The 25,000-nt window shown below is 41.3% G+C and overlaps 1 protein-coding gene across 1 annotated transcript in view; it reads left to right on the top strand.

Moving 5' to 3' along the window:
• The first annotated feature begins 1,408 nt into the window (after positions 1-1,408).
• ssx2ipa (synovial sarcoma, X breakpoint 2 interacting protein a) overlaps positions 1,409-25,000 on the top strand; it is a 66,104-nt gene continuing 42,512 nt past the window's right edge. The window contains 1 exon segment of the mRNA XM_048602315.1: positions 1,409-1,597. Coding sequence (XP_048458272.1) covers positions 1,585-1,597 — 13 coding nt within the window. The 5' untranslated portion in view covers positions 1,409-1,584.

Raw genomic sequence — 25,000 nt, 5'->3', positions numbered from 1 at the left:
TTTAAATATACCTTACCTTATCCTAAAACTGTGACCCTTTGTTCTATGATAACAAGGTGTAGAGCTGGATGAACACAGCAGGCCAAACAGCATCAGAGAAGCAGGAAAGCTGACGTTTCCGGCCTAGACCCTTCTTCAGAAAATGAAGAAGGGTCTAGGCCCGAAACGTCAGCCTTCCTGCTCCTCTGATGCTGCTTGGCCTGCTGTGTTCATCAGCTCTACACCTTGTTATCTCAGATTCTCCAGCATCTGCAGTTCCTACTATCCCTGAAACACTTTGTTCTATATTGTCCCACAAGGGGAAACATCCTCTCTACGTCTACTTTGTCAATTCCCTTAAGCATCTTATGTCCTAAAAATGGATCTTCTCTCATCCCTCTAAGCTCTATGCAATAAAGGCTGAAATCTCTCAATTTCTCCTCTTAAAACAAGCTATTCATCTCTGGATAAAAAACAAACGAACTGTGGATGCTGTAAATCAGGAACAAAAACAGAAGTTGCTGGAAAAGAGATTACGATTTAGTTGGTGGGCTTGAAATGGATATCGGTTTCTAGGTGGTTGCCCAAGATGGAGACAGAAAGGTCCAGGAAGGAGAGAGAGATATTAGAGATGGTCCAGGTGAACTTAAGGTTGGGGTGGAAGGTGTTGGTGAAGTGGATGAACTGTTCGAGCTCCTCGTGGGAGCACGAGACAGCGCCGATACAGTCATCAATGTAACGGAGGAAGAGGTGGGGTTTAGGGCCAGTGTAGGTACGGAAGAGGAATTGTTCCACGTAACCTACAAAGTTGCTAGAAAAACTCAGCAGGTCTGACAAAATTTGTGAAGAAAAAATCAGAGTTAGGATTCAGTTCTGAGGCAGGGACATTAACTCGGATTTTTTATTCACAGATGCTGCCAGACCTGCTGAGCTTTTCCAGCAACTTCTGAATTTGCTTTCATCGCTGGAATTAATCAAGTAAACCTAAACTTTCTCAGCAACGTATGTAGAATCTTACAAACTTCCTAACATCTACTACAGAAGTACTAATAAAATCTTTTCTGAATCGTCTCATCCTAATTCTCGGACTATGCCCCCCTTGTTCGACAATGCCTAACCAGTGGATCCCATCTTCCGCCTCTGGAATTAAACTAATGAACCCAACTTTTTCCCTGGAATTAAGGTAGTGAGCTTAACACTTAATCTCAGTTATTAACAGAGTGAAACATGCAATGGAAATTGCTATTCCCTTCAGATTGGCATTCTTGCTATGTTGTCCTGATGCTAGGCAAAAACTGCCACAAGCGTTACACCACGTGACCAGCGGTAAAGGGGCGGGGACATCGGGCCCTGGGGCGGGGCAGATGACTACGCACCAGCTAAGCCAATCAGCGTTGGGTTTACTACTTGGCGTGCCGACTGCCGGTCTTGACCAATTGGCTTCCGCTTTGGATGAAGGCGCCGGCGTTGACCTGCTTCAAATAAAACCGTGAGAAAAGGAGGAAAGACTGTAATGTTCATACAATTTCAAATGTAGTCGCAATGTGGTGATAAAATCACCGGCGCTGGAGTGGATGAGGAGGAGCCGGCTGCCTCAGGCGAGAGATGTCAGACCGATGTAAGGGCAGTTGTTGAAAGGGGCGGGGAGGCGAACCACAACAATCGCCGCCGTTGGCTGTTAGTTGAGTACGGTCCGGGGCTAGGCCCGGTTACCATAGTTTCCGAGTGAGACGCGCACGCAGCCTGTCACTGTGTACCAGTGTGCATGTGCGTACCCGGGCCCGGCTGGAAGTCGTGACGCTTGCGCAGTGCCGGGCCCGGTCTGCGACACTCAGATGTTATACTTCTTGTGCAAGTTACGCTGTTCACTCACTCATTCATCCGGGGACACTTTAGTGCAGCACTGCAAAAGATTGGCTTTTTTAAAAAAATATATATATATTTTGGCTCTCTTCGTTGCATTGATCGTCAGTCAATGTGCACATTGTTAAACCTGGCTGTGAAATTGAAACATTTTCTTTCCTCTTTCCCTCCTCTTTCCCCCTCCACTGGAGAATTATTGCCTTGTGTAAACAGGTAACGAACTTTTATGCCATTTAATTATTGTGTATTTCCGTGTTCCGAATTTGTGGACGTGAGGTAGAGGTATGGTTCTCATTGCAACAAGTGTTTTCGTACCTAGATGGTACGTCTCTATAGATTGAAACCGAAAAGAGGGGTCGTGGCCATAGCGAATATTTCAATAGGGAATTCAGCAGAATCCCGGGAGTGGTGTAACCCTGGAATTCCGGATCGCATGCGGCAAATTAGTAGAAAATTAGAGAAACGCAGTTGAGGGTCAACTAAGTGAAGGAAAAGTGCAGAAGGAAATGAAATAGAATTAGAGGTTCGAGCCCACGAACACTGCCATAAACCAGTTTGATTGAAAAAAAATCGAATTCGTATTGAAAGGTAACTTTTTTTTAAAAGGAACCCTCTCGCTGGTCGTACTGTATTTTAAGTACAGATCTAACTATCAACTGCTTCACCTAACTCCAGTGAGGTAATGAACTTATAATTAAATATTCTGGGGTTTTGTAATCAGTGCGACTTCGTGAATAAATTTAGAAACTGCAAAAAAAAACAGCAAGCCATTGTAGCTAGTGCAGTTTAACATAATTATATGCTTGGGTCGCCAGTAGCCCAGTTTTGAAATACATTTGGGTGGTGCAGAAAATTACTGGATGAAAAAATACTTACATTTAGAATTGTGTTCTGCATTTTTCTAAGTTGTGAAAAATTCAGTTTCTTGTCACTGTTGTCTGTAACTCCTCAATTTTAAAAACCTTTATACTCTGTCAGATCCCTCCCTAATTTTGATTTTTTATTTACAGTGTCTTACAATGAACGTGCAAATTCTGTTCCATTCAATGAAGTCATGGCTAAACTTTTGCTTTGAAATTCTTTTTCCCATCTATACCCAATTAAACTTTTTTTTAAACCTTTTTGAATAATTGACTGACTGAAAAGAATTATCCACCTTCTGTCCAAGACCGCATTTTAAAGCCTCTCAAACGTCAGAGAGGTAAAAAATCCAGTCGGCTCTGTCCTAATAAGGTGATCCCTGATTTTAAATGTTTCCTGGCTCTGAATTCACCTACAAGAGGAAATGTTTTCTCAGTGTCAAAATTTCTTTCATATTCCAATAAGGTTTCTCAGAGTCCTTTAGTACTTGAATTAAAATTAGGTGTGCGTTTTCCATGTTCTGCACAATTACTGATCCTGGATTCAAATTTGAAGTTGCATTGTTGCCAAAGAGAGAGGGATTGTTTTATAGCATTTGCTGTGATCTCATTCGAAGTGGGAGAGAGATAGTAGGAACTGCAGATGCTGGAGAATCTGAGATAACAAGGTGTAGAGCTGGATGAACACAGCAGGCCAAGCAGCATCAGAGGAGCAGGAAAGCTGACGTTTCGGGTCTAGACCCTTCTTCAGGATTTTTTGATCTTGTCCAGAGCTTGGTCATGCACAAAAGTTGAAAATCTAGGAGCAGGTTGTGATGAGCAAGGAGTGTTAACATTAGTTCTCACTTTTGTTTTGCTGAATGATCTTGTTCTTTTAGGTGTGTTGTTGGATGTGGCTTTGAGTACTTAGTTGCATTCATTGTTTGACCTCCAATTCTCTTTGTTGTACTTCAGATTACTAGAAAAGCGAAATGCTGTGGATGCTGAAAGTCTGAAAAAAGAACAAAAAAGCCTTTTTTAAAAAAAACTCAACAGTGTTAGCTTCTGTGCTGATGCAGGTTGATCTTTTATCAGAATGAAAGAAATGAGTTTTAAGCTGTTGGAAGGGTTGGACGAATGTTGGGAGCAGGAATAACAAGGGAACAGATCGTTGGTATTGAGATTAGGGGCTATATTATTTCATGATGCAATAACCGAAAGTGATGACAATGGATATTTTGAAGAAACTGTGGTTCTGTCCAAATAAGGTGCAAATTGCTAACTTTAAAAACCATCCGTGACTTCGAGCTTCTGATTGCTTGTCACTTTAATTCTCCATGTTGATCCTATGCTGACCACTGTCACTGGTCTGCTACAGTGTTCTAGTAAAACTCAACAATGGAAGCACAGGAAATATTACACTTGTAGACTTGGCACTCAACTGTCCTCTGGATTGAACATTTGAATTCAACAACTTTAGATCCTGATTTCTGCCTTCATGTTATGTTTTCTTCGACTGTGTGTAGCTGGGTTGTTCTTCATCCTATTTGACTTTCTTTATCCCTTCGTGTTGCATTCAGATGGTGAATTTTATGCAGCAATTAATGTCTTGTTTGGATGTAGAAGCAGTGTGGATAGACTTGAGAAATGATTAAGATGCCTCCCTAGTGGGAAGTTGTGTGCAGGTCTCCTAACAACAACCACCCAGTAAGATTCTGAAAAAAAAAGAGGACTAATCAGAATGGTACATTGATAATCATGGATGATTTTAGTTTACATTGACTGGAAAAAGATGGTCAAATGATGAAGTTATAGAATGCTTTCAGGATATAGGCAGTCCCTGGGTCGCAAATGGGATCTGTTCTAGAGGCTGTTCACAAGTTGATTTGCATACAAGTTGAAACCCTTTGCAGGACAATGGAAGGCAGCTGTTCGTAAATGCAGAATATTCGTATGATACCAAGGTGTAGAGCTGGATGAACACAGCAGGCCAAGCAGCATCAGAGGAGCAGGAAGGCTGACGTTTCGGGCCTAGACCCTTCTTCAGAAATGGTGGAGGGGAAGGGGGTTCTGAAATAAATAGGAAGAGAGGGGGAGGCGGTGAGAAGATAGGTGGAGAGGAGACAGACAGGTCAAAGAGGCGGGGATGGAGCCAGTAAAGGTGAGTGTAGGTAGGGAGTTAGGGAGGGGATAGGTCAGTCCAGGGAGGACGGACAGGTCAAGGGGGCGGGATGAGGTTAGTAGGTAGGAGATGGGGGTGGGGCTTGAGGTGGGAGGAGGGGATAGGTGGGAGGAAGGACAGGTTAGGGAGGCGGGGACAAGCTGGGCTGGTTTTGGGATGTGGTAGGGGGAGGGGAGATTTTGAAGCTTGAATATTCCTATGTTGGGTTTTCAAAATTGCAACAATGTATAGGATTGTATTTGTAAATACGACTGTTCGTAAATCGGAATTCTTGCTTTTTATTTAGAATGACATGTTCTGGACCCAACCTCAGGACCGGCTATACTAGACCTAGTGCTGTTCAATGCGATGGGATTAACTCGGAGTGCACTTGTCACTAGGTAGCAGTAGTAATAATATTCAGAATTTTATATTCTATTTGAGGCAGAGGAGGCTGTGTCCAATACTATTTTAAAGTTGAATAAGACAGAAAAGTAGATATTAACTGACAAGCTTGGTTTTTTTAAACTCACTTATGGGATGTGGGTATCAATTTTTTTTTGCCCATTCCTTGATAGTGGTGATGAGCTACATTCTTGAACCATGTATTGCATGTGCTGTAGGTAGGTAAAGGATATGTTAATGGATGCAGTGACAGAAATTAAAGATATTTCAAAATACCGAGATTAGTTCCAAAAAGAGAAATTCCAAATGAAGGACCGAACATCCATGGCTAACTTAAAAACAGTTAACAATAGTATCAACCTAAAGGAAAAAGCTGGGTGGCAAGGCAAAAGATTGAACTCACTGTACATTACAGCAAAGAATGGCTAAAAGATTTAAACAGGGAGTATGAGTGAAGCCAGGTGGGAATATAAAAGACAGTAAGAGTTAACAAAATAAGAATTGATCTATGGAAAGTGAATTTGGAGCATTAATGAGATAGATGAATTGAATGGGTATTTTGCATCGGTGTTAGCTGTAGAAGATAGTGACATCCCCGGAATAGTTGTAAATCAGGAAATGAAATGGAGGGAGGAACTCCCAAAAAAATTGCAAGCAGGGCAGTACTACTTAGCAAGTTGTTGGAGCTGCATCTGACCAGTCCTGATGAACATCATCCTAAGTCTTAAAGGAAGTGGTTAATGAGAAAGTTAACGTATCTGTTTTAATCTTCCAAAACCCGGTTGATTTAGGATAGTTCCATTAGATTAGAAGATTGCAAACGTTTTGCAACAAGAGAGGGAGGCAGAAAGTATAAAAGTTTTTAGGCCAGTTGGCTCCAGGGGAGGCACTGGCCTAGTGGTATTATCGCTGGACTGTTAACCCAGAGACCCAGGTAATGTTCTGGGTACCCAGGTTCAAAACCCGTCACAGCAGATAGAGTAATTTGTATTAAAAAAAATCTGGAATTAATTTGTCTAACGGTTGCCATGAATCTGTTGTCGATTGTCAGGAAAAACCCACCTCATTCACTAATGTCCTTTTAAGGAAGGAAACTGCCATCCTTATTTGGTCTGGCCTACATGTGACTCCAGACCCACAGCAATGTGGTTGACTCTTAACTGCCCTCTGGGTAATTAGGGATGGGCAATAAATGCTGCCTAGCCAGCGATGCCCATATCTTGTGAATGAATAAGAAAAACAATCTGCCTTGGGAGAAGACCTTGAAAGCTGTTATTAGCACGGGCACTTTATTTCATGACTTGGAAAGATTCAGAGTCAGTGTGGCTTTGAAAGAAGAATTGATTGCCCAATTTATTGGATGACTTTTTGAAGAATTGAGTGCTGTGGATAATGAGGAACTGTTGGATATGATGTACTTGGGTTTCCAGAAGGCTTTTAAGGTGCAACATCAAAGGTTATTGTTGACAATAAAAAGCTGATGGTATAGAGGGAAAATGTTGGCAGCGGTTTTAAAAATTGCTGGCTAACAGGAAACTGTCGGCATCAATGCATTGTTTTATGTTTGGTGAGACTTAAATGCTGTGCCACGAATCAATGCTGGGACCTCGGCTTTGCACAATTTGCTTAAATGACTTTCAAGGGACTGAAGATATCGTTGTTGGATTGCTAAAAGTAGGCAGGAAAGTAAGTTTATTAAGAGGACGCAACCTACCTTTTTAGCTGAAGTGAGTGGCCAGAGATCTGTCAACTGGTGGAAGCCGAGCTTTTGAATATTTCCAAGGCAGAGATGGACTAGGGCTAGCAAGGGGGTGAAAAGTTATCAATGGTAAACAGGAATGTGGTTCTGAGGTTACAATCAAATTGGCTGTGATCTTATTAAAAGACAGTCCCTCTACTATGTTCTACGTGGCCTGCTATGAATTCATATGTTCATCCACAACCCCTATCTGTAATTAATAAATATTCATTGCCTAATTATGGCTTAAATTAATAATTAAACTTGTAAAACTGAAGTGCAGCTTCTTTCAGACTGTAGACTATTGAAGTAGGCTGAATGGGCAAGCAGGATTTGAGGCAAGATACCTGTACAATGAGTTTCTAACATGTATGAGTTAGTGAAGAGGCCAGCAGAAGGGGCATTGAAGTACTGCTTGGGATTGACTGGTTTGCTGTTTATAGGGCTAGAGACATATGTTTTCAACGGTAGAAGGGATGTAGGCCCTGAAACTAAGCTTGGATGCATAGTAATTTCAAGACTGCAAACCATTTGCTTGAGCCTTGGAAGGAGGCAGTGGGAGGTGGCAGCTGTAGAAAAGGAACAAAGTTTATGGTGGAAGTTATAAGCAATGACTTCCATTTTCCTGGTAATAAGCTGATCCTCTTCCAAGACCACTGACAACTTTCTCAGACAGAATAGAGCCATTTGAGGAGCAGGTGGAATACGAAAATTTTTGTTTCCAAAATTGAAATAGAATCATTTGACAGTGTGGATTGTTACTCCAGCTGTCATTATTTTGGTTTTATAAACTGGATTTGTCTGGGTAGTTATAAGGAGACTGCGTAATTTTAGCAAGGGGGAGCCGGGGAGCAGGGAGATTAGAGATGCTGACTTATTTGATGCTGGAGAGAGAAGAATGGATATGTTCATAGATCGTAATAGTTTTTGAGGAAAGGGAGTTGATATTACTGCTTCATGGGGTAGATGTGAATTTAATACAATAGGACTGTGGCAAACATGTAATAGATTGGATAGATAAGAAACTTTTAAAATCAGTAGGAAGTTGGGAGCTGTCTACTGGAGGCATAAGAACATGCAGAATATAACTGGACCTTGGAAGCAAAGGAATGGAGAAGGCAGTTGTGGTGCGATAGTAAGAGTAAGGAAGCCTGATTGCAACTGTGCGAGTGAGACCACATCTAGAGTACTGAGCAGTTTTGGACCCTCTATCCAAGGAAAGATATATTTTGTTTGGAGACAGTTCAAAGAAGGTTCACCAGGATGATCCATCACCAGGATGATCCATGGCCTGGAGAGATTGTCTGTCTGTTTTATGAGCAAAGGCTAAAAGCATTGGGACTCTACTCATTGGAATTAATAAGAATGAGAGTTGATCTCATTGAAGCATACAAGATTCTTAAGGGGCTTGACAAGATAATGCTGAGAGGATGTTTACCTCCTTGGGAGAGTCTAGGACCAGAGGGCATAGCCTCTCAAATGGTCACCAATATGAGACTGACAGGAGGAGGAATTTCTTTTGAGAATTGAGGATTTGATACTCCTTGTCACAGAACTGTGGGGGCAGAGTCCATGTGTATATTTAAGTTGGTTTTAAATGTACACAATGGGGAAATCCAGGGTTATGGGGAAAAGGCAGGAAAGTGGATGTGAAGAATGTCAGATCAGCCATGTTCCAATTGAATGCAGGGTAGGCTCGAGGGGCCAAATGGCCGCCTTCTGTTTCTTATGGTCATGCTAGGGAAGTCAAGCTGTCCAAGAGGCTCCTGAGTATCCATTGACTGCTCTCATTTGAACTTTGTTTTTCTTTTACTATTTTTACACTTTTTTTTAAAAGATTATTCACAAAATGCTTGTACTGTTCTACAATGTATGCACAAAGACATTTGTCATAATTCATAGTTCCAACAGTGAGTTGTGTGACTGTTGTGATTTTTAAATGCGGTAAATGTCAGTTTTTAACCTCGGTAAGGCTGAAAAAAAGCCATTAGGTTGTATTTTTAAACTTTTGAAGTAGTCAGAGACGAATGGGAATTGGTTCTCACTAGATAATCAGCCACTCGTTGGATAGGCGCTGCTTGGTTTCCCTTCAGGCTAGTGAATCATGCACTTGATGTCACTTGGTAATTTATCTCTGGTAAACAAGTAAGTTCTATTTATCTTCTATGATTGGGTCATTGTGTTTTAATGCACTTGAGCAAGTTCCAGTCATTTTCTTAAAGGAGGGAAAAATGAGTTTCATTTTTCTTCTCTTTAAATTCCATTTTTTTAAAAAAATAAATTACCCTTGACTTTTTCTTTCAGTTTCTGTTCCTCACCTTGATATGTTTGCATTTCCACCTTTTGGCTCTACAACAATAAATTATCAAGTAGCATGGTATGTAGCCACAATACAATGGAACAAATCATAATATCTGTTGCAAGTTAGTGCTATGTTTTTTTGTGGCTGGCAACGAGCCCAAGGATTTTCTGCAGTCTTATCTCCTACGTAGAACATTATTACCTTGTCCTGAGATTAATACATGAAATCATGTATTGTGTGAGTAGCAAGAGTTGTACATTTGTCTAATGGTAGTAATTGTTTTAGCTTGTGTTGAGTTCTGTGGTAGGATTTATTGTAGCTTTTCTTGGACACGTTTGAGGTGTTTTGGAGTAATTTTGCTTTGCAAAGAAAAGGAATTGAGTCGTATGTAAGTTAATAAGCATTTGAAAACTTCACATAGCTTTAGCTTTATTCATTCACGAGGCGAGGGCCTCGCTGGCTAGGCAGCATTTATTGCCCATCCCTAATTGCCCAGAGGGCAGTTTGGAGTCAACCATATTGCTGTGGGTCTGGAGTCGTATGTAGTCCAGACCAAGTAAGGATGGCAGTTTCCTTTCCTAAAGGACATTAGTGAAGCAGATGGGGTTTTCCCCTGACAATTGGCAATGGATTCACGGTCATCATTAGATTCTTAATTCCAGATGCTTATTGAATTCAAATTCCACCAGCTGCTATGGCAGGAATTGAACCCAGTCCTCGGAACGTTATCTGGGTCTCTGGATTAACAGTCCAGCGATAATACCACTAGGCCATTGCCTACCTCTCTGCTGAATGAATGTGGAAATGGTTATAATGTTAATAGTTCACTTTAGAATCTAGCATGAAGAGGGACGCTGATTTGAATAGATTCTTGCTGAAAGTGGTTAACGATGAATTGAGACATTGGCAATACTGGACAATGAAGTAAATAAGGTTGAGGGGATTTCATTGTTAGGTAGCTTATAATGGTTGGGGCAAGACTGTTTTCTTTGATCAACAGACACGAATTTAAGATTACCACAGGTGAAAAATATTTGAGCATGAAAGCTGGATAAAACTTTAAGAAAGATTCAAAGTTCTGGAGAAAGTTTGGGATTGGTTCAGAATGTTCAAGCAAAAATTGGACAGCTACAATGGACTGAATAGCCTCCTGTTTTCCTGAACCTGATGATAATTGTTGCTTTTTGGGACTGCATCTTGATTAATTTGGAAATGCTAGAAATACTACTTTCCCAGAAATATTTCCACCAAATTCATCAAGCTGCCTTTAGCAGTTTCCAAACATGCGCCTTCTACTACCTGAAATGCTTGCAAAAATTCTCCAAGTCTTGCAACATATTGTCTTGGAACTAAATCACCATATGTTCACTGTCATTTAGTTCAGATCTTGGAATTGCCTTCCTAGCACCATTTGGACTGCATCAGTTTAAGAATGGGACAGCTGAGCTATCTTGAGGGCATTCAGGACATTGGAGCTGTGACCCTAATCGGAACTTATTTAGTGGTGAGCAGTGTTGAAGGGCTGAATAGTCTACTTTTTCCTCTAAGTTGTATGTTCTAAGGTGGCTTACCACATTCTTGAGGGCAATTGGGAAATAAATAAATGCTGTCCTTACCAATGACCTCTACAGCATGAGTGAATTTTAAAAAGTCTGGAATTTTTAATCTGTTTTCATGATTCAGGATTATGTGGCTACTTGGGTCTGTTGAAATTGTAGTGAACTGTACAATGAATGATACCAGATATTACTATACACAAGTAGATAAGAGACCATCAAGTCTGCCTGAATCAATGTTGAAATATTGTAGGCTCCACTGTTAAGTGAGCATCCAACAATAAGACTCTTTTTGTTTGTGTTTTTATCTTGGTGTTTTGTCTCCATATTGACCTAGCAAAAGAACAATATACCAAATGCTTGAATTTGATGACCAGGATGTAAATTAGCAGTTTTGTTCTGATATCAGAATCCACATCCTGTGTTAATTGCTTGAGGAACCAGTAGATAACATTTAGTTAATTCAGATAGCTGTTATGGAACTGCGTTAGGTTGAACCACACCCTCCCACTTTATTTCCACTTGTGTTATAGTATGAACATAATGTTTATTTAAAGTATGCTTTCTAACCATCTATTTGACCAAGACAGATGTCCCTGACCTTAGCACAGTGAGTTCTTTGCAGCCATGGGCCCTAATATCTCCCTCTGTTCTGTGTCCTGTGTCCTGGGTCCAGTGTTGTTGGGGCATTCCTGAATCTTGATCCAGTGATGATGAAGTAATAGTGAGTGATACAATTCCAAGTCAGGATGGTGCGTGGTTGGGAGGGAATCTTTGGATAGTACAACTGTGAAGCACCTAGGCTATTTTGCTCTATTGGGGGGAGGGGGAACTATATAAATTAAAACTGCTGTGGTTTTGAGGCCTGAGTCATGACATTAATACTTTGGGTAAAGCTAGAGGATTTTTAGCCAAGACTGCTCAACTCCTAGACCAGCAAATAAGATGTTAAATAGAAATTGGAGTGACCTCTTGCTGGCTCAGAAGATTGTAGGGAAAGGTACTAATTTCGAACTCTGATGCCCAGAGAGTGATCTGTTGTAACAGTTACATTCGGAGATAGTAGGAACTGCAGATGCTGGAGAGTCCGAGACAACAAGGTGCAGAGCTGGATGAACACAGCAGGCCAAGCAGCATCATAGGAGCAGAAAGGCTGACGTTTCAGGCCTAGACCCTTCATCAGAAATGGGGGAAGGGAAGGGGGTTCTGAAATAAATAGGGAGAGAGGGGGAGGCGGATAGAAGATGGATAGAGGAGAAGATAGGTGGAGAGGAAACAGACAGGTCGAAGAGGCGGGGATGGAGCCAGTAAAGGTGAGTGTAGGTGGGGAGTTAGGGAGGGGTTAGGTCAGCCCAGGGAGGACGGACAGGTCAAGGGGGCGGGATGAGGTTAGTAGGTAGGAGATGGGGGTGGGGCTTGAGGTGAGAGGAGGGGATAGGTGAGAGGAAGGACAGGTTAGGGAGGCAGGGACGAGCTGGGCTGGTTTTGGGATGCGGTAAGGGGAGGGGAGATTTTGAAGCTTGTGAAATCCACATGGGAACCCTGCAGCCCAATGGTATCAAAGCGGAATATGAGTTGCTGTTCCTGCAAGCTTTGGGTAGCATCGTTGTGGCACTGCAGGAGGCCCAGGATGGACATGTCGTCTGAGGAATGGGAGGGGGGAGTTGAAATGGCTCGCGACTGGTAGGTGCAGTTGTTTATTGCGAACCGAGCGTAGGTGTTCTGCAAAGCGGTCCCCGAGCCTCCGCTTGGTTTCCCCGATGTAGAGGAGGCCACAACAGGTACAGCAGATGCAGTAGACCACAAGCTTCAAAATCTCCCCTCCCCCTACCACCCCACCGACCTCCGGATCCAACGCATCATCCTCCGACACTTCCGCCATCTCCAATCCGACCCCACCACCAAAGACATCTTTCCCTCCCCACCCTTATCTGCTTTCTGGAGGGACCACTCTCTCCGTGACTCCCTTGTCCACTCCACACTCCCCTCCAGGCTCACCACACCCAGCACTTTTCCCTGCAACCTGAGGAAGTGCTACACCTGCCCCCATACCTCCTCCCTCAGCCCCATCCCAGGCCCCAAGAAGACTTTCCACATCAAGATGTTCACCTGCACATCTGCCAATGTGGTATACTGCATCCGCTGTACCCGTTGTCGCCTCCTCTACATCGGGGGAAACCATTTCTGATGAAGGGTCTAGGCCCGAAACGTCAGCCTAACAGTTACATTCATTCTATTGTAGAAACATATTTTTTGATCTGCTGGAAGCCATTGTTGCTTGATAAGCTCAAAGTCACTGAAAACCAAGTTGCTAGCTCAGTGAAAGATTTGAGTCTAGCTGACCAGCTAACTGAACTGGGAAGCTTGCATCACCCTGCTGCAACCTGATCCTGTGGATGGAAACCAAAAGAACAAAAAAAATCACATCGGCCTAACCTTTATGTGGTTTGGACATTGGCATTTCATATGTGACATCTTTTTAGACTTTTTTTGCCCCCCCATATCTCTGCAGAGCAATATGTCCAATCACTCAATAAATGTGTTATTTGGATTTGAATGGAATGCACTTTAAGTTTCCAGCATGGTGGTTTTGTCAGTTGTTAAAGGCTATGTTTGTTCATGATGTTTTGTGTTTATTGATAAAACCTGGTGAGAAATGTTTTTAGTCCTAGGAACAGTAAAAGTAAAACAAATTAACTAATCTTAGTGATTCAACTGGACTTTTTCACTTTTTTCCAAGGGGGCCATCTTGTGGTTGCGCGAGGCATTGATTACTGATGCTCTCCTCCTGTCAGGCGTAACAACAATGCGGATGAACTGCCCTCATTCATGTTCGAAGGAACTAATGTGCTTTCAAGAAAGAAGTCAAACTGGTCCATTCACAGACTTTGCATTTCTAAAAGCAGCCGTTATCTCTAGAAAGGACAGGGGTTTACCTGAGAGTGGGCGGTAAAATGATTAACTTGTTTAATAGTGTGGGTTTTTTACTCATTGTGGATGAGGGTATCATTGGCCACGCTAGCATTTATTGCTCTTCCCTAATTGCCATTTAGGGCAGTTAAGCGTCAACCACATTGCTGTGGTTCTGGAGTCACATGTAGACTTATCCAAGTAAGGATAGCATTTTCCTTCCCTAAAGGACATTAGTGAACCATATGGGTCGTCATTTAGACTCAGAATTTAATTAAAAAACTGGAATTACAAAAAACACCATCTGCCTGGTGGGATTCAAACCTGGTTCCACAGAACACTACCAACTCTTAAATTGCCCTTCAAATGAAGTGACTTACTAGGCCATTTTAGAGGGTGATTAGGTAAGGTTGACAGATTTCCTTACCTGAAGCATGTTAATGAACCAGATTTTATTTTATGTAGTATTAATAATAATAGTGACCATAAAACTAATTTTTAATTCCAGATTTGTGAAGTGTTTAAATTCCAATAACTGCTATGGTAGGGTTTGAAATAGTGTCCTCAGAGCAATAAACTGGGTCTCAACAGAATACAATACAGAAATATTAAAATGCAAAATCAGTAAACTCCAAAGACAGACCTAAAAGTGACAGTGGGTAGTTTATGCTGGGAGATCTTTTTGGTTAGTATCCAAGTATGCTAATTTAGTGAATAGATGCAGAACTTTTTTTTTCTTAATTTTAAGTGCATCACTAAAGACGTTTGGGTCAAGTTTTGATGACGGTAGAATTGGATGTGTACTTGTGCTGAATTGTAGGATAGTATCCAGGAAACTACAGAAGCCAAGCAGTGTTTCTATTGAAAAGCCATTGTTTCAACAATTGAAACAGTTACTACATGAATGCAGGTCTGGTTATGGTATCCATATTCCACAGGTGGTGACGAAGCTGGGAGGCATAGAGAGACTTCATTTTTTAAGGCAGATAAGTAGAATTCTTTCTCTTGCCAGCAATCAAAGAATTCTCTTTTCCAGGAAGCAGTGGCAGTTGGACCTTCAACTTATTCAAGGCTGAGTTAGACTTTTTTTTGATTGAAAAGGGAGATTAAGGTAGTGTGATGCAGACAGAAAAATGGAGATGAGACCACAGCCAGATTGGCCGTGATCTTAATGGCCTATTCCTGCCCTCTTTTTTTTTTCCACTTGGCATGACTTACTTCCTTTTTGTAGAAGAGGGCAAAAAAGTGCCATGGTTGTTGGAATCTGTGGTGAGCAAATGGTAACTACCTATTCTGTATTTACCATCAGCAAAATATTTAAATGAGGATGGCTGTGTAGTAAGATGATGACTGAATTCTGAAAGAATAGTGAGAGGGAACTATTCCAAACTAGTATGTGTTGCACCAACTGCCCATGTTGAATTGTCTCAGTTGAATTCTCCCATTAAAACCAATACAAAAGGCTAACAGTTAATCTAGATTGATAAAAACGTCTCATGAAGGAGATTGGGGAATTTGTAAGCTAATCTGTGTGTAAATATTGTAGCATAAAAAAATTATATAACCTTTATTTAAATCAGGTGAAGCATTTGCTTTCCAGATTTAATCGAACTAAATTGAAAGTTTTTAGTTTTTAAATCTCCGTTCTCTGGGCTACTGGTCCAGTGTTATGACCACTCTACTACTGTACATGGATCCCAGCTGACTTTAATGTTTCCTTGGCATCCAACTCCAACATTTTGGATTTTGTCTGTAGGTCAATGGAGTGTATTTGAGTGTTGTGATGATTAAGTAACTTGTATAAATGTCGATGCCATTCGAAATGCACTAACTACTTGATTCTGTGTAATGCAGTTTTGTGGTATGTCACTGTCTGTGTTTTGCAGTACAGTGAGAGCTGCAGCCGTGAGCTGTAGTTTAGTGCTCCTTCCATTTGAATGCTGTGGAGTTTGTGTTCTCAGATTTTTTTTTAATGCTTGTATTTGAAAGCAGCACTGAGTTGTGAAACAGATGCCTCCCAGTTTCATTCTGGTGGGTGGTGTGAGCACAGTGATTTTGACAGCTTGTAATAAGCTTCCTATCTGGACATTCTTTGTAAATACACAGCTATTATAAATTAGATAAAGGCCTTGAGTGAGTAGTTTTTAAAAATAATTTTCAAACAGAAAATTGCCACTACTAAAAATTCATTTGAAACGTTTTAATATTCGTGCAAATTACTTATTTAGTAAACAACATCTTGACTGCATGAGACTCTTGAGTGGATAGCAGATATTCAATTTCCATTTTGTTTTAAATATAATTTTTGTTTTCAGAGTAAGTTTTTTTTTGTAGAAACTGTTGTCCTTAGATTAAAGGAACTGTTGTTTATTTTGTATTTCTAGTTCCCTGCAAGTATTTTGTCATAAGGGATAAAGATGTTCCTTTTCGTCCAATTTTAGTATGGCATGAGAGTCATGGCAACTTTTCTGCTTTATTTTCCACTTCGTTTGTCAAAAGGCTCATCATTTAAAATGTTTCTTTCAAAATGATGTGACTTTGAAAAGAGATTTGTGCAAGAGTACCCAGGCTCTGGGAAAGGAGCTAAAGGGAACAATGGGATAGTACTCAAAGCTAGCACCACCAAAGTAGTCCAAAAGTGTAAGATTCTGTTTCCAGTACATTGGGTCATGGAACTTTAAAGCAGGAGTAGGCCATTTGGTGCCTCAAGCCAGCTCTGCCATTCAATAAGGTCATAATCAATCTGATTGTGATGTTAACTCCGCATTCCTGTTTACCTGCCCCATTGTCTCCTAAAATCCTTTTTGATTCCTTCATCTGCTAAAAATCTGTCTAATTTGGCCTTGAATAAATTCAACGACCCAGCTTCCACAGTTTTCTCAGAAATTAAATTCCACAGACTAATGACCATTAACAGTTCCCCTCACTTCTGTCTTTAAAAGAGATCTCTGGGAAGTGACTGAATTTTCTGAAGAAGGGTCTAGACCCGAAACGTCAGCCTTCCTGCTGCTTGGCCAGCTGTGTTCATCCAGCTCTACACCTTGTTATCTCTAGGAAGTGACCTCTCTTTTTAATCTACCCTTTAAGTTTGTTCAAGATCTTGAATATTCCAATCAAATAATCACCTCTTTCTTATTTAAACTCCACTGGTTAAAGGACCAACTTGCTTAACTCTGCTGTTAAAACAAATCCTTCGTTCCAAGGAATGAATCTTGAGTACCTTCTCTGAACTGCTTCAAATGCAGTTTTTTTTTTTTCCAAATAAGACCAAAACTATTCACCACATTCCACGTAATCACAGCAAGCTGTAAAAAGATCTCTACTTTTGCAATAGATTCCCTTCCACTAAATACCAACATTACACTTGCCTTCCTTGTCACTCACTGTACCTGCAGACAGACTAAGATTCACGAACCAACACACCAAGAAATCCCTGTACCTCCAGTTATATAGTTGCCCTGCTTTTAAGCAGTTTAATTTTTCTTGCCAAAATGGACCAGTTCCCACTTCTCACATTGTTAAAGTTCAGCAATCATGACACCTTGTTACAGTCCAACAGGCTTATTTGAAATCACAAACTTTTGAAGCACTGCTCCTTTGTCAGGTGAAGTGAAGAAAAGCACACAGGCACAGAATTTATAGGCAGCAAGGTCAAAAGATCATACAAATGTTTTTCCACTCAATTAATCTGTCTATATCCCTTTGCAGCCTGTCCCCTTTCTCTTGACAACTTCCTTTATTTTGGTGTCATCAACAACATAATACACTTTTTTTTGATCTTTTCAACCAAGTCATAGATTTTGGAACGAAGGATGACTGACTTAATGTTATTTCTGCTTCTGCCTTTTTACAGATGCTGCCAGAACTGCTGAATTTCTGCAGCACTGTCTGCGTTTTCCAGCAGATTTCCAACACTTGCACTTCTTTGGTTTTATATCATGGATTATAAACTGTGTATTTAAGTCTGAGCACTGTTGATCCACATAGCATTCTGCTAGTTGCAGATTTCAAACTGGAAAATGACCCACTCGCGCCTACTCTTTTTTTTTCTCAGGTATTTTTGTATTTCCCAGTGTATGTAATCTGTTTCAGCTGATCAACCGTCCATTATATCCATATTCCTCCAATGCCTTCCATTTGATTTTTAACCCTTATGAATTCACATAGCTTTCTGCCCTCAGCCAAGGCTCAAATTCCCTCATGGCATCTCTCCACCTGCTACCTTGCTTTCCCTCCATGATATTCCTTAAAGCTAACCTCTTTAACAAAGGTTTTGGTCATTTGCCCTAATACCTCAGTGTGCACTTGATGTCATTTTTGTTTTGTAGCACCTCTGTTAGTGACTTGGTATCATGTTAAAGCCCTATATCAATGCGATTTATCAGTGCTTGCAATACAACTTCTAGTTTTAGAAATAACCTTCTCCTTGGGCATCTTCTAGATTTTAAAATAACTTGCTTCTACTCTGAATTGATGAGTTTTGAGATGGCTGATGCATCCAATGTGTGGTTTGCACTCTCTGCACTGTGTAGGGCAGCTGGTGCTTGAAGGGTTTGGGTATGTTAGTCGTTTGGAGGTTTGTGTCTTGACTGTGCCCCTGTACGTGAAATGTCTTGAAGAATTTCGTGCCTTACCAAATAAGCCACCTTCATTTTAGTTGGTCACAGGCCAGTGTTACTTATGAATTAGTTGCTACACCTGACCACCTCAGGGATGCTTTGAGGGCATTTGTAAAGTGTCTCCCGGGAGTCTCCTGAGATTGCATTCCGATTAGAGCAATTGTTTTAAGAGCCTGCTATTAAGAAATAAAATGGTGTCTGCACATTTTTAACTGTTTTGAGTCACGAGGCCTTGATGCTAAAATTGTTGGCTTGGAAGGGAACCCAGTTGTTAGACTGCCTTTCTTGAAAGGCACTGCTGGTAGTACTTCTCTAAAACTGAGATACCTCCTGTAGGTTGTCCAAGTCTCTGTGGTACGTAGAAGGGGTGGGATTGCTACTATCTAGTACCCTATGACCTTCATCTGAAGGTTGAAATCCTGTTCCATAAGTAAGTCACAAGACTCTGTTCATGTCAGTTCATTTTTACATCTGACATTTTTTTGATTTTGCAGTTTGTGTAACTAAACAGTATGGACCTTTGCAACCAGTTGCATGTTGAATTAGTGCAATTTGCTGTAGGCTTACAATATAATTTTATGTTGGAACCAAATGAACTCTACATCTCCTCTTCTGAGCATCTTCACTCGGATTGAGGAATTAGGAGATAGGATAAGCAAAGAATTATGTAGAATGATAAAATGTAAGCTCTTTTCAAAAGAATTCTACAAGCATGGTCTGCTTCAGATTCCACGTCTGTCTTGCTTTTAAAGCTTAATCTGAAGATTTTAGGTTGTGCAAATTTGATTTAAGAAAGAATGGGTGTACTGTATTTTATACACTTAATGGGAAAATGAAAACTAAAAGAAAATTAAATATTAATCTTCTCTTTGCCCTTGATGCTGTATGATTTCTTGGGACATTATCAATGTAGGTCATAGGGCATTGATTTAAAATATAGTTCACACACTGCCAACAGAATTCTTAAAATACAACTTTAATCCCTGCCTTAGCGATATACTCTAGAAAATGATTTGTGTAGCCATTCTGTTTGAAACGGAAGGAAAAAGTGCTGTGTGTGTTTGCACTTTGATCTGTGTATTTGACTAACAGTTTGAGGCCACTCCCGCTGATTGCAGGCAGTTTATGTTCTTGTATTAACAGACTGGCCATCTGTGCAGAGGATTACCAATGAAAGGCTTAGACGCTGTAAGCAGATTTTAAGCATTTATATTGGAACTTCATGTTCAAAAAAAAATTGAGAGCATGTAGTTTTAGCAGTGTAGCTGCCTATAATGAAACCAGTCTGGAGAGGAATTCTACACAGTGTCATTCTCTTCTTTGCTCACTTTTTTAAAAGTTGCTTAGTCACTTTGGGAATAGTTTGAATGTGAGTTGGAAGTGTTGAACTGGATTATTACAATGCGTGTATCACTGCTTTTTTAAAAAAAAATCCAATTTGATTATCATTCTGCAAAGGATAATGGTATTGATGAACTTCAAGTTCAATGTGTAATAGACCATAAAATTTAGGTGCAGAATTAGGCCATTTGGCCCATCGAGTTTGCTCCACCATTTGGTTACTGCTAGTTTTTTAAATTTCCAGTCCCATTCTCCTGCCTTCTCCCCGTAACCCTTGATTTCATTGGTAATCAAGAATCTATTGATCTCTTGTCTTAAGTATGCTCAGTGACTGGCCTCCACCGCCTTTTTGCAGCGATGAGTTTCACAGATTCATCACCCTATAGCTGAAGAAATTCCTCCTCATCTCTGTCCATAGGATTTCCTTTCTGAGGGCTGTGCCCTCATGTCCTAGTCTCTCCTGCTAAAGGAAACATCATCTCCCTGTCTACTCTATCCACGCCTCTCAGCATTCACTAAGTTTCACTGAGATCCCTGCCCTCATCCTCCTTAACTCCAAGTACAGACTTAGGGTCCTCAACCATCGCTCATGTGACAAACCCTTCTTCCCCAGGATCATAAACTTTCTCCGGGTTCCCTTCCAAGGCCAGCGTATATATCCTCAGATACGGGGCTCAAAACTGTTCACAGTATTCCAAATGTGGTCTGACCAGAGCCTTGTACAGTCTCGGCATCTACATTTGTACATCTCTACTTTTTTGTATTCTAACTCCATTGAAATGAATGCTGACATTGCACTTGCCTTCCTAACTGCCAACTGCACCGCACATTAACATTTAAGAAAATCCTGAACTAGGACTCCTAAGACACTTTTTTTTGTGTTTCAGATTTCTGAAGCCTTTCCCCATTTTTCAAAAATAGTCTCTGCCTCCATTCCTCCTACCAAACTGCATAACCTCACACTTTTCACACATTTGTATTTCATCTGTCACTTCATTGCACACTCTCCTAGCTTGTCCAAGTTCTTTTGCAGTCTCACCGCTTCCTCATTCTACTTATCTGCCCTATTTTGGTGTCATCTGCAAACTTAGCATCAGTTCCCTCAGTTTCTTCAAGATCGTTCATCGGATGGAGTATTGAGTACAAGAGTTGGCAGGTCATGTTACAGTCGTATAGGACTTTGGTTCGACCACATTTGGAATACTGCGTACAGTTCTGGTCGCCGCATTACTAAAAGGATGGGGATGCTTTGGAGAGGGTGCAGAGGAGATTCACCAGGATGTTGCCTGGTGTGGAGGGCACTAGCTATGAAGAGAGGTTGAGTAGATTAGGATTATTTACATTAGAAAGATGGAGTTTGAGGGGGGACCTGATCGAGGTCCACAAAATCATGAGAGGTATAGACAGGGTGGATAGCAAGAAGCTTTTTCCCCAGAGTGGGGGACTCAATTACTAGGGGTCACGATTTCAAGGTGAGAGGGGAAAAGTTTAAGGGAGATATGCGTGGAAAGTTCTTTACGCAGAGGGTAGTGGGTGCCTGGAACATTTTGCCAGCGGAGGTGGTAGAGGCGGGCACGATAGTGTCATTTAAGACAGATACGTGAATGGGCAGAGAGCAGAGGGATACAGATCCTTGGAAAATAGGTGACAAGTTTAAATAGATGATCTGGATCAGTGCAGGCTTGGAGGGTGGAAGGGCCGGTTCCTGTGCTGTAATTTTCTTTGTTCTTTGTTCATTAATGGGTATTGTGAATAGTTGTGGTCCCAAAACTGACCTTTGTGGAACTCCACTAGTGACCAGCTGCCATCCTGGAAAGGACCCCTTTTTTAATCCCCTGTCTTTGCCTTCTTGCTTCAGCTAATCCTCTATCCATGACTGTACCCTGCCCCTGCTGTGGAGGTGCTGTGTTGGACTGGGGTGGACAAGGTCAGAAGTCACACAGCACCGGATTATAGACCAACAGGCTTATTTGAAAACACCAGCTTTCAGAGCCTCACTCCTCCTCCAGATGTTAGTGAGAGAGTTAGTATCAGACACAGAATTTATAAGTAAAAGATCAAAGGGTCACACCACTGAGCATGTATTAAACAACCTGAGATGCTGTTAAATCTTTAATCAGTCAGAAGGTTTTAACTGATTAATATGTATATGTAAATCACTGAATTCCTTTTGAAGTCACTGTCCTGAGAGAACTAAAGGTTTTATTCTTCTTCTTTCCTGTTATTACTTCTCCAGCCTCATTTTCTGGCAGCCAGTGTACACTCTTGCCTCTCTCTCCTTTTTTTATATTTTTCTAGTTTAAAAAAAATTGCTATCAATGAACTATGAAGTACTCCTGGTCATCCAGCATAGAAGTAAGCCCTTTGGCCCAGCATGTTTATGCTAACCAACAAACACCAAACTACTCTAACCTCATTTACACTTGGTCCATAGCCTGCTGTGCTCTTGCATTTTAAGTATTCATCTGCATGTTTCTTGAATCTTGCAAAGATACCTGCCTCCATCGGCCCTCAGGCAGTACATTCTTCATTTCTACTACCGTCTAGATGAAATTACTTGTCACCTTTAAACAGAGGCCCTCTGTCCTTGGATACGTCTGCCATGGGGAAAAAGATTCCCATGATCTGTTTGTGTCCCCTCATTATCTTGTATAGCACTTTCAGGTTCCCCTCAGCCTCATCTGTTACAAGAAAAGCAAACCTGGCCTACCTATTTTCCCCTCGTAACTGAGAATTTTCATCCCAGGCAGTCTCCTGGTGAATCTCCTCTGCACGCTGTCCAGTGCAATCATGTCCTTTCATAGTGTGGCCTAACCAATGGTTGGAGTTGTATCAAGACTTCATTGAACCAATATTCTACACCCCAATTAATGAAGTCAAGCATCCCATATGCCTGCCTCCACCACCCTGTCTGCCTGTGCTGATACCTTCTGGGATCTATGGACTGGTACATGAATGTCCTTTTTGTTCCTCAGTACTCCTTAGGGGCCTACCATTTGGTGTGTAATCCTTCACTTATTAGACCTCCCAAATTGCATTGTCTTGCACTTATTAGAATTAAATTCCATCTGCCATTGCTCTGCCCAGTTTATGAGCTGATCAGTATCACAGTGGCCTGAGACAGGTGTCTCCTCCCTATCAACAACACCACCTATTTTTGTGCCATGTGCTAATTAAACCTTTCCCTTCACATTCAAGTTGTTTAGTGTACATGATAAACAGTACAATCTCTTTGGAACTGAATCTTAAACTCCTGTATTGCCACTTGTGCAGTTAAGCAACCAATAGGTTAAAAACATGTAGACAGAAATTTATTGCAGGTATGCAAGGGCAAAGGTTAATCCAACAGACGTGAGGTGCTATAAAAAGCACAACGATTACAAGGAAAGCGATGGCCTCAAAGGCTACATGAAAAAAATTTTGAATATGAAAGCTTGAAGCAGAGTTGTATCCCTTTGTGTTGAGTGAGAGATTCTGGAACTTAACAGTATTGTGGGGATTCATAAGTCTCAGACTGCAAGGTTGTTCGCAACCACTTTCTTGGGTAGTTAGGGATGGACATTGAATGATGGTCTAGCCAGTCCCTATCTCCTGGAAAGGATAGGCCTAGAAAACAGAGACTGTCATCGATTTAAATTAAAGTGGAATATATGAAAACCCATATAAAGCATTATTTAGTGGTGAAAGACCATGCCAGCAGGACAAAGAAGTCTAAATAAAGGGAAATTAACAAATTTAATGTTATTACAAAATGTAATGATGAACTTAAAATGGTTAAAATGTGAAAGTCACTTGTGGATGTTCTTAAGAAATTTTTCAAAGTTTCTGGATTCTACCTTTTCTAAACATGGGGAAAATTGTACGATCACTCAGCAGTTTGAGGAAGGAGAAACCAGATGACTGCAGGCCTACTGAAATCTGTTGAAGTGACATTTGCTTAGTCATACCAGATAACTAGTAGAATCTTCTTAAGGGTTTCTGAGCACACTTGCTACAACAGTCCTTACTCGTGTCGTGTGGACTTCTTCATAGGCTTCTCATAGAATCCCTGCAGTGTGAAGACAGGCCCTTTGGCCCAACAAGTCAAGGCCACACTGACCCTTGGAGCATCCCACCCACCTAATCTACACTATGGGTAATTTAGCATGGCCAATCCACCTAGTCTGCACATCTTTGGACTATGGGAGGAAACTGGAGCCCCCAGAGGAAACCCACGCAGATATGGGGAGAATTGTGCAAACTCCACACAAACAGATGCCCAAGGGTGGAATGGAACATGGCTTCTCACACTGTAAAGCAGCAGTGCTAACCACTGAGCCACCGTGCTGCCCCCAACGTAATTCATTGAGCTGGTTCTGCAAAAAATGTCATTGCAGAATAGAAGTGCATGTTGGATCTGACAACTAGTGTTTGAAGCCTTGGGTTTTCATGATCTGTGTTAACAAGATTTAACACATTGTGTAATCCAAGTTTTAAGATCAGCAAGTGTTTTTTTTTCTCTTGTTTAGAATCATGGAATCCCTACAGTGTGGAAACAGGCCCTTCGGCCCAACAAGTCCACACTGAACCTCGGAGCATCCCACCCAGACCCATCCCCCTATAATCCACCTAATCTACACCTCCCTGAACACTACGGGCAATTTAGCTTGGCCAATCCACCTAACAAACACATCTTTGGACTGTGGGAGGAAACTGGAGCACCCGGAGGAAACCCACGCAGATACGGGGAGAATGTGCAAACTCCACACAGACAGTGGCCCGAGGCTGGAATCGAACCTGGGTCCCTGCCGCTGTGAGGCAGCAGTGCTAACCACTGCCACCGCATGGAGGTCATTGCTGACTTGGTCAGTATGTATTGCCTGTCGCTAACTGTTCTGGAAAAAGGTTGTTGAGCTGCCTTCTTAAACATTGCAGTCTTGGATGTAGGGGCACACTCTTGCTGTTAAGGAAGGACTGCAAGGATTTTGACCCAGTGACAGTGAAGAAATATTGCCATCCTGATTTTAGAACTGTATCAATGGTTTGGAAGGGAACTTGCAATGGTAGTGTACCCATGCATCTGCTGCCCTTGTCCTTTATGGAGTTAGAAATTAGAATTCATCAAGCCTCTTCCTAATTGCCTGAAGTTTTAAAAGCACATGTATAAACTCCTTAATGATCAATTCTAACACCTTCCCCACAAAACGTGTCTGAAGCCAACTGGCCTACAGTTTCCTGCTTTTTGTCTCCCATCCCTCCTTGAATAGGGGGATTACTGGCTGGAAAATTCACTAGTGCTTCTACCGTA

The sequence above is a fragment of the Rhincodon typus genome, chromosome 10 (genome assembly GCF_021869965.1).
Source record: "Rhincodon typus isolate 14 chromosome 10, sRhiTyp1.1, whole genome shotgun sequence".
Taxonomy (NCBI): Eukaryota; Metazoa; Chordata; class Chondrichthyes; order Orectolobiformes; family Rhincodontidae; genus Rhincodon; species Rhincodon typus.
This window is presented reverse-complemented; position numbering and strand designations above follow the sequence as displayed.